Source organism: Chrysoperla carnea, chromosome 1 (assembly GCF_905475395.1).
Source record: "Chrysoperla carnea chromosome 1, inChrCarn1.1, whole genome shotgun sequence".
NCBI classification, from domain to species: Eukaryota; Metazoa; Arthropoda; class Insecta; order Neuroptera; family Chrysopidae; genus Chrysoperla; species Chrysoperla carnea.
This window is the reverse complement of record NC_058337.1, coordinates 139482572-139493305: the sequence shown is the minus strand read 5'-3', so window position 1 is coordinate 139493305 and position 10734 is coordinate 139482572. Positions and strand designations below refer to the sequence as shown.

General features: G+C 28.7%; 1 protein-coding gene across 2 annotated transcripts; it reads left to right on the top strand.

Annotated features, from left to right (window-relative positions):
- The first annotated feature begins 701 nt into the window (after positions 1–701).
- On the top strand, positions 702–10318 carry LOC123305836. Of its 2 annotated transcripts, XM_044887672.1 has the most exons (8): positions 702–763; positions 879–917; positions 1501–1742; positions 1811–1977; positions 2047–2436; positions 2541–2827; positions 6198–6253; positions 10254–10318. In XM_044887672.1, the coding sequence occupies exons 4-7, from the start codon at positions 1902–1904 to the stop codon at positions 6207–6209; spliced, it is 765 nt and encodes a 254-aa protein (XP_044743607.1). In that variant the 5' UTR covers positions 702–763; positions 879–917; positions 1501–1742; positions 1811–1901; the 3' UTR covers positions 6210–6253; positions 10254–10318. The 2 variants fall into 2 exon arrangements, with proteins under 2 accessions (XP_044743607.1, XP_044743608.1); XM_044887673.1 differs by having other exon boundaries at positions 754–917.
- The last annotated feature ends 416 nt before the right edge of the window (positions 10319–10734 follow it).

Sequence of the window (10734 nt, the reverse complement as noted above, 5' to 3'; positions counted from 1 at the left end):
AGTTTTTGACTTTAGTAAATTATAATAATTTACTTGTGATTGGAAGTAACCGTCCGTTTTGGGATCTACGTACAAGGATCAACCTGGTGACAGCAAGTCCTGCCCTTGGTAATACCAAGTAAAATTAATTAAAAGGTTCAACCGTTTCCTGGAACAACTCCTGGGATACGACAATATATTTATAGTTTATTTAAATCTAAATTAGTGACGCTCCACAGTATAGCACACAGTTGTTTATATGATCCTTTGTGTCTTGTATACAGGGTCAGTTAACATATAGAGTACATTGAGTATTTTAAGTTGACCCCCTTAATTTAATTTAATATTTTCATTGGATATACAAATATCCAATAGTAGGAGATTTTTGTAAATAATAAAAAATATCTATTTTCAAATATATTATCTGTCTCATTGTAAAGCAATTAAGCAATAAAACAATAAATATTTCATGTTAAAACGAATCAATAAAGGTTTCTAAATGGTCAATTACAATTTTGAATGATTCAAAAATATCCTACTATTTAAAAATTTTTGTATAAGGGTAAGCCCTTATGTATGTAAACTCCGCCTCCATGGACCAGTTATATAGATTAACCCTGTATATGTGTATATATGTGTACTGTGAAGAAACTAAGTATTACGCATTAGTATATCGATGGATGGTGGTATTCACTATTCATACCAAACAAAAGACGATAGTTTGAAGTTAAGTACGGAAGGCAAACGTTACGCGAGTGCAAGTTAAAGCAGGTTACTTGTGGTTGTTAGTTTAAATTATTTTTATTTCATAATATACTTATACTGTTAAAATAAATTTAATACTAAGAATCTTTGATATTAAATTAAATTCTCAAAAAAAATAATTTAATTTTTTAAAGGTGATTCCAGCATTAGTGATTGAAAATGACTGAAGACAAGTAAGTATTCGAAAAGTAATAAGCATAGAATAAATTGAAACATTAGTTGTTAGAGTATTTCAGGCAGTTTTTCTGTGTATAAACAATAGAATTTTAACGAACAATGATAGTTTTTATTTTTTGAAAAATATAAATTAAAAATATTTTGTATTTTCATACTTGGATAATATTTATAGATTATTTGTATTTTAAGATACGCGACTTAACAAAAGCAGACACAAATTTTCAAAAAGTAAATTCTTATAAAAAATATTTTTTAAAATCCCATCAAGGTATTTTAAAATTTTTTCTTGCAATAATTTTCTTAAAAAAAATTTTTTTATAAAAGTATTTTTCTAAAAATTGTTAGATGTTGGTCTAGCTCAATGAAATTTTATTTCAAGTGTCACGACTTCTATTTTAAATATATACGATTATGAAATTAATTTTGTATAAATTTCATACAAATTATTTTCATAACTAATATGCTGCTTGATATACAAATTTTTTCTTTTCTGTTTAACCATTAAATAGGCACATGTCAAAAATAATTAACTTTTCTTACTGTTGATCTACAGATAATAATTTGATTATTTATTTCTAGGAAACTATCGCGATTTTACTTGGTATTATTTTCCAAAACCAAAGAAGACGGAAAAGTTGAAGAGATCGATATTGCCCCGGCTAATTGGATTTTCCTTGACAAGAATAACAGTTGTCGTTGTAAATTTATGCCTGGTCCATTTGATCAGTCGAATTACAGCAAGCTTCAAGCGATAGTTAAAAATTGTGCTAAGCCTTCCTCTAAATGGCCTGATTATAATGTTGAAATACGCGGAAGAGCAAGTATGTCTAAATATTTATTACTGTGTATTATTCAGAAAATTTATTATTATGGTATATTTATTTTACAGATTCATATGAAGAAGCTGAAGAACGTTTGAAAATATTAAACAAGAAGATTCCGCTAAACTACAGGCCTCGAAAGATCTTAAATTATTAAAAATGAAGTCAAATAAAAATAATATCGAAAATTTACAAAAAGAATTGAACACCTTTGAAGTAGAATTTGATGATACAGGTTAAGTTTTAAATATTAAAATAATTAAATTAATAATACAGACAATGAATATTCTAATTTTTTCTGTAGAGTCCTCAGGGAGAAAAAATTCTTCATTGCAATTAAATGATAAAAGAAAGGGGAAAAAAAATGATGGATCATTTGACCTGGATAGTGATGATAATAATGACGTTTTTCGACAATCAACCCAGGATTTATCACACGAAACTAGTGACTCTTCACCTTCAACCAGTCGATCAAAATTGCTGAAGCGGAAAAGAGTGTCACCGCGAAATAAATTCAACAATAAGAAGTTGAAGTTACATAATTCTGCGAAGAACAGCAGTAACAGTAGTTTTAATAGCAGTCTGCACGATGACTCAAATTCGAAGCAATCTCTTACAACTAAGTCACCTACACGAAGTTGTAAAATTGATAAGTTTAAAAATTCGATAAAGAAGACGTCTGTAACTTGTAAAGGTAAAATTTGAATATTATAATGAAAAAAAAATAAAACAAAATCGACAAAATTAAACTTAACGAATTGTGAAACATACATCCTATAACTTTTTTTTTTTTTACAGATTCAATAAAAAATATGGATGTTATTACATGTTTTACGAGTATAAGTAAACAAATTAGCCAATTGAACTCTACTGTTGTTCAAATTACTGCTGAGTTTAATCAACTAGCTAATGACATGAAGGAGATAAAAAACATCTTAAAAAAGAAATGTTTTGGCGACGGTGTTGATGAAAATCAAAATACTGGTGAAAAAAGCAAAAAATTTGATTTTCCCATCGATGATAACGATACTTTTGTTGATTTTAATAACCAACTTGAATCTAGTCCTACTTATCGTAAGCAAGTCGTAAGTGAATCCGATTTAATTGATATAATTATTATTAACTTTATTACCTACATATAATTTATATCAAGCAATATAATGTTTTTTAGATAAAACGCATGTCTCAACTGATAAATAAAAATATTCTTTTAAATGATTTTACTATATTAAAAGATTCTACTGGTTATGTTATTATTATTATTATTATTATGATATTAAGTTTAATAATAGCAGAAAAAAATTTAGTCCTGTCAATTTTTTTATGATAATTAATTTTTTTAGTAGGATCTACTTTAAAATGCTCTTTATGGAGCCACTTTGGACTATTCCTATTAAGACTGAAATTGGGATGCCTTAATGAGATCTTTTTGTGATTTTTTTAAGAAATACAAGTAGGATTATGTCTTCATGGGACCTTTGTTGGATTTTTCCATATGGACACAAGAAAGATTACCTTAATGGGATCTTCTTTTGATTTCTCTATGGGGGCTCAAGAAAGATTACTTTAATGGGACCTTTTTTGGATTTCCCTATTGGGGCACAAGTGGTATTGCCTTAATGGGACCTTTTTTGGATTTCCCTATTGGGGCACAAGTGGTATTGTCTTAATGGGACCTTTTTTGGATTTCCCCATTGGGGCACAATTGGAAATGCCTTAATGGGACCTTTTTTGAATTTCCCCATTGGGGCACAAGTGGGATTGCCCAATCAGGGCCAGAAAGGTCTATGCGTGACATCCCTATGTGCGGACCCTATAGGGCAACCCACAGAGGACCCAATAGGTCTCACATAAAAATTTCTAGCGCGCGCGATCGAAGCTGGAGGTAATGAGGCTCAATATAAAATTCACTTCCAAGATTCCACCTCAAAAAAACATAGTTACATACAAACATATTGAGCACCTCAAGCTTTTACAAATAATCATGTATGAGTGACTCATAGATAAAATTATTTTCTAATTTTTAGTACAATGAAAGCTTGTTCTTATAAAGTATTTTTTATTTAAATTCTTTTTAGAGCTATTTTGATCCAAAAAATGCAAAAATCGGACTCCTTTGAAGATTGGAAGAATTATTTCTGATTTATCTTAAATCTTATATGAGGGATGAAATCCCATACCAATTTCTTCAATCGATAACACTGAATCCTGAAGAAGCTACATAAGCTGCACCTTTCCTTGATCTGCATTTGTTATTGATTTAGTCGGCTACGTTAAAAATGCTGTTTAATTTAAAATACTTTTAGGCCAGAAACTATTTTCCTCCTGGTTAAAAACTGGAACCAATTTCTGCTATCAACATCTCTGAAACTTCACGTACATAGGCGTACCAAAGTGAAGGCAGGTCAAAGCTGCTGCCTCCCCGTCAGTACTTGAATTTGTTTTTTATGTAATTGGCGAATGTGTTTATGAAGAGCGGATTTTGGTTTTTTTGGGAGAACCATAATAACGATCATAATTATACTATCTCTTCAATATCGCTGTAATCGTTTTCCACTGTATATACTACAGGAGGTGAAAAAGTTGGAGAAATGGTGCTAAATGTTGAAGTTAAATGAACTTTATTTGAACGTTACTTACTCTTATGTCTTTTTAACGTTTTATTTTCGCTCGATTTTCTAATGAATATTTTAAAAGACGTTTAAGTTTGTTCTTTTTTTTTTTTTGTAGGGTAATTAAATTAGTGTTTGGGTACAGTCCTGTTCATTATTTTATGTACAAATATTTTGCTTAATTGTATTTTAATTAACGTATGTAAACTTGAGAATTCTCCGTTTTAATGCCGTTTATAAAGATAAACTTTCATTTATGATATTTTTGCGTTCTAATTATTTGTCTAGCGTATTTTTTCCTAAGCAGTACATTTGTGGACCGTGAGTATATTTTTCGTTAAACCTACATATGATAAGCTGAAAGCGTGAAAGCGTAATAAACAAACAAACAAACAAACAAATATGCTTACTTTCGCATTTATAATATATAGAGATATAGGGTATAAAAATTAAATTAAGGTGAAAATACATCAACTCCTTCCCCATTTCACAATCAATAATTACAAATATAACCTCAATGTTTATCACGAACAATTTTCAGCACTTTTTTTTTACATCTAAAAAAAGATAAATAACATATAATTGGTACTACCAAAAATATCTTACAAGTAATTTTTCAAAAATATTGAAGTATTTAAAGTGAAACAAACTTCAAATACTTTCTTTTATGCTTACGTTAATTTTTTTTGTCGTATTGTTGCGTTCCAATAAGTGAATATAACACGGAATAACAACATGTAAATATTATATTGTGTATGAATATTTATAAGATGTCTTGTATGCCGTGTAAAAATTGTATATGTTTCTTTTTTTTTTCTTTACAATATCTTATGTAATACGATTCACGTGACTTACATCTCGGATGTGCCATGAAAGGCTTATTATATCCGCAAAACTCGAGGGGTTACATAAGTCGACGTCATTTTGGCGGAATAATCTGACATAAATTTTGCAGTGAGTCATTAGAACTCTCTTACAGTTTTATGTACTATTACAGTTTCATATGAAATTGTTATTGAAATAAATACCACGATACTCGAAATAAAATTTTATACATATTAAGAAAATTTATTTAAAAAATACAATTAAAACAAGTGAAAACAAGGCTACGTCAGTAGCTAAATTTATTCGTATAACACATTACAAATATTTTTAACAAAATTAAAAATAAATATGAAAAACATTACCAATAATTACAGTAACGATTTACAAAAATAAAATTACTAAAATTATCACAAATTTGAAGAAAAAATAGTATTTTTATTTGTGAAAAATGTTTGTGTTATATATTATATGAATAAATTTAGCTACTGACGATGATTGCGTTGCAATCGAAATATCGATATTTGGCGAAATGTAAGTCTGTTGTATGTTTTTTTAAATTGTATTTCGAGTATCGTGGTATTTATTTCAATAACTATATCTCAACTCGAAGTTAACATAAATTCATCCTTATATTAGAAAATTGTTTAGGTGCACTGAGACAAGGAGATGTACAAGACTTACTAAGTGACGACAAGCAAATTTAATCAAAATTTGTTAAAATATACAAGAAAATTATGGCTTTAATTTCATTATTTATACTTGAGTTGTTTTACCGAGGCCAACTTTGGGGACTCCCAAGTGTGTTTTAGAGCCTGATATTACCATTTAATTGATTCGAATTGATAGTTTGGCTAAATATAAATTTTTCTTACAACAGAATTTAAAGATCGAACTACTTGAATTAAACCGAGTACTTTAAAAACGTACTTGGGTTTTTCAAGATTTGCCTCAGTAAAATTGTATTTAAATTGTGCAGACAATGTTCACTTACTAATTTTTATCTTTTGTTCTGTTTTAGGTGAGTACCTGATCTTTTATCTATGTTTTCATCATTTTTGATTTTTTGAAAACAAGGTAAGACTTCATTACATATTTTAATACCGATGATTCCCCTAAAGATTATATTATATTCTGTAGAAAATATATTTGTTTACGACTAAGCTTTTAAGTTCAACGTAAAACGCATTAAATATAATCACTTGCATTCTAAATTCGTATATCACTATTTTTTAGATAAAAAATTCATAATCATTAATAATTCATGTTTATAAGCTGCCCATTAGCAACATCAAATAACAAATTTTGTCCTAGGAATTAATTTTCTAATGGACTCTTTCATTACAAATTAAATATTGCTTTTCAGATATATTTAAATGCAGTAAAACCTCGATAGCTTAAAATTATTCATAAAATAATAATATTGGGTTAGTGATTTGTTTTTCAAAAAATTTTTTGATTAATAAACAAAAAGGAAAATCAGAAATTGGAAATGATTGAAATCCAACTTATAGTATTCAATTAACAGTATATACATGGTATTTAAATCATCAATTCTTTAAGTTTATGTATTGTTATCGTGATGTTCTATTTCAATACTAGCTCTTACCTGGGGCTACGCCCGCGTTTTTCAGGATAGATGTCCATAAATTGTTCTCATTCACCCTGTCTTAAAAATGTCAAAACAATAAATATAATTTGTTATAATCTGTATATATGAAATATATCATAGTATGTTAAGTTTAGCCCCAAGTTTGCAACGCTTAAAAATATTGATGCTACGAACAAAATTTTGATATGGGTGTTTATAACATCAAATAATTCGTCCATTTCCGGTTGTATGTCTGTCTGCCCGTCTGTTACCACGATAACGCAAAAGAGAGATCCAGCTGAAATTTTTATAGCGTGCTCAGGACGTAAGAAGTGAGGTTGAGTTCGTAAATGAGCAACCTAGATCAATTGGGTCTCGGATCCGTAGGACTCATCTTGTAAACCGTTAGAGATAAAAATTTAAATATATGAAATGTTCCTTATAACAAAATAAACATCTTTTGTTTGAAACATTTTTCGTAAGCGTCACTGTTTACCCGTGAGGGCGCAAGTTTTAAAGTATGTATTATAGTAAGAGTGGCTATCTTTCTTTTCTAACATGACCTAAAAATTCAAACGATTGCGTAATCAACACTGTCTATACATGGTATTTCAACAATTAATTTTTTTTAAATATATCTTTATAAATTATAGCTCATGTGTTATTCTGATGTATGCACTAGATTATTGTTTAGTTTTATTCAAATCCATTCAATAGTTTTTGCGTGAAAGTATAACAAACACACAAACAAACAAACAAACATCCTTACTTCCACATTTATAATATACAGAATGTTCGATTTACATCTAGGCATATAATTATCACGAGTATGACAGAGTACATGCCTTAGCAATGCATCTAAGTAAGAGGTATTATAAGTGTTAGAATATGAAATTGCCATTGTCACTTGTATCGTGGCTAATTTGTTGTAGTTCATCTATTCAACTAAGAAACTCCCACTCTCTAAGCGTCTTACAACTATCTCAACTGATATCAAAGCTTCAACACATGTATATAATACCTCTCATTTAGATACATTGCTTAACGCATGTACTCTCTCAAACTCGTGATATTTATATGCCAAGATGTAAATCGAACATTCTGTATAGAGATACTTAACAGTTGTACATAAATGGCATGACAGTGTGTCATAGCGACTGTCTATACATGCATGCATGTCATTTATGTATGCAATGAATTAACATACATTAAGAACACATTTCCTCTATGTTTGTTTTAATAGTTCTAAAAAAAAAAACTAAACACTAAACAACATTAATAAATTAAGTTATGAAGTAAAACCCGACTATGGAAAGACTTCATTTTTGGTGAAGTCAGTTTTAAAATTTTTAATTTATTTTGTTCTTTTAAGGTGATTGTAAACTTACAGTATTGTAAAAAAGTTTTGGTTTATTGCACGGTACATACATATAGACCAAATATATGCTTTGTAGTTAAATAATGAGTTAATTTTGGCTTTACAATACCACGCAACTACAAAAATATATAATATATTGTGTGCAAGTGATGCTTAAAAATTTGATAATATAGATATCGCTCTTCAATTAAAATTTTGTTTTAATATCATCGAAAACCTTATATTTTTATGGTATTATTATAAACTACAAGATTGTCTAAATATTTTAGATAGTTTTTTACCACACTCTCTAGATTCGTTGATATAGAAATATCTAATTGAAAAAGATAACCTATATGATTTATCATTTTTTCAGCCAACTTTGAACGATAAATTAATAAAAAGAAGCCCGGTGACCTAGGAATTTTTTGTGATTTTTGGAAACTTTGTTAATCAAAAAATGTATTTTATTGAAATCCCTAGTATTATCCAATCCTTTCTTATCTTCTTAAGCGTTGCAAACTTGTGACTAATCTTAGTATATCTTGATCTATTTTATAAATACATGGTATAAAAAGTAATAAATTGACTCTACCCTGTTTTGTTTCGGATGTAGTCGGGTAAAAAATAAGACATTATTGCACTCACTATTTGAACTGATGTGTTGGGTTTGTTTTATTACCTATTTTATAGTAAACATGTCATTAATATTATTATTACCTCATTCAAATATTCGAAAAATCATAATGAATTATTTTTAAACAAACTAATGTATATCGTAAATCGTGCTAAATCTTACCACTTACGCGTATTAACGGATAAGATTTGGTTTTTTATGGATTTGTCGGCACTATTATATGTATAAACATACATTTGTGTTTCGAGTGAGTTTATATGAATACAATTTTTGTGTGTATGTAAATTTTTTTCTATAATATGTATACGGGGTGATTTCATAACGCTTCTTCTGTTCTTTTTGAAGTCAATAACCAAAAATAAGTACTGGGACTCACTCAGAGACGAACATTCGGAGACCTACTTTTAAAAATTCGCCCCTGAAGCCCTGCCAACTATTTTAAAGCTCAAATTCTTCTCAATTTTGCCTATGTGTTCCAAGAATTTGGATCGCCGATAATCACCAATATCGAGTTTTGACGCAGTAGTGTTCTATCCTTTCTTCTTCCTGTCACATTCCTCGCATTCCTTTCAGCTTTAAAAATTCATTTCAACACCAAAGTTTCCTGTAATAGGCTAGTTTTTCCCAAGATTTAAATGTCTCTATGTCCTACTGCTACCAATCTTCGATCTCTAGCTTCCAGTATGAACCGAATCGCCTCAATCTTTCCGCATCTCTCCTTTGTAATTTCATCGATGATATCATTTAACGATAAGATCACTCTTTCGTAATTGCAGTTACCTTTAAATTTTTTTTCATATCTTAAAGAGGCTTTGTCGAGGCGTATAGTACGGTGCATGTAATTATTGAAAAAGACTGAAGTTTGGGAATTTTTTTGCGACATGGACAAATATAGTTTTCGAGAGCTTAGATCCTAAACTCTTAAATATCAAAACAGACAATTATTGGTAAGACATTTGTCACCTCTCCGATTTGAGACTGGAAACTCAAACTTTTCTCCGTTCTCGGGACGATTAATGAAATATGCGGATGAAAATGAAAATGAAAACTTTTTTAAATTAAATTTCCGGTTTTTTTAAGTCGGTATACATTTGTTTGTTTAAAATTTCTCGGTAACACTTGTGTGGTTAAGTATAGGTACATGCGTAGAGTATACTGACTGACTCATGTTTTTATTATTTAAGTATGTATTCATATTTTAATACGCTAAGAGGATACAACTTTAATTTTTCTTTGCATTTAACTTTGTCTTTAAAAGATACACCGGAAAAATCTAAATTGTAGGAGATTTTCCTACTCTCCGGTTTGTAATTTTTCAAAAGTGTCAACCCTATGAAAACTAAATAATTATAAACAGTTCATTCACATTCAAAATAATGAAGAGAATTTAAACAATTAAACTGTGTTAGTGATTATTTTTAGATAAATTTCCTATATGTATGTCCATTTATTACAAATAAAAAAAAAAGTATAAAAACTTGTCTGGTTTTAGCGCGAATTTTTATCGTCAGATGTCAGACCAGTGTTCCAGACACATATCAACATGGTTGCCAACCCTACATGAATATTTAAAAATCATCCGTACAATATGACTAGAAAAAGACATTATAAAATATATATATATATTTTTTTTTTTTTTTTTTTTTGTAAAATGCTTATGTTCTATAATCGTCTTTTTTTAAATGTTTTTTTGGTTTTAATAATACTTTTATAATGATATATAATGCAGTTGTTTAAAACAGAGGCGATGTTGTTTTTTTTTTGTTCAGTAGTGATTTTTTTCAGTTGTTTTGCTTTATTTTTTTACTATACTTTTGTTTTCCAACAGCTCTATTTACATGGAAAAATGAATATTGTTTATGAAAAGTTTTTCTAGAATTAACATATACTATAAAATCAATATATATTGTGTTTTTAAACATTAGTTTTTGAAATCTGGGGAAAAACTGAGTTTATAAAAACAACAGCCAATT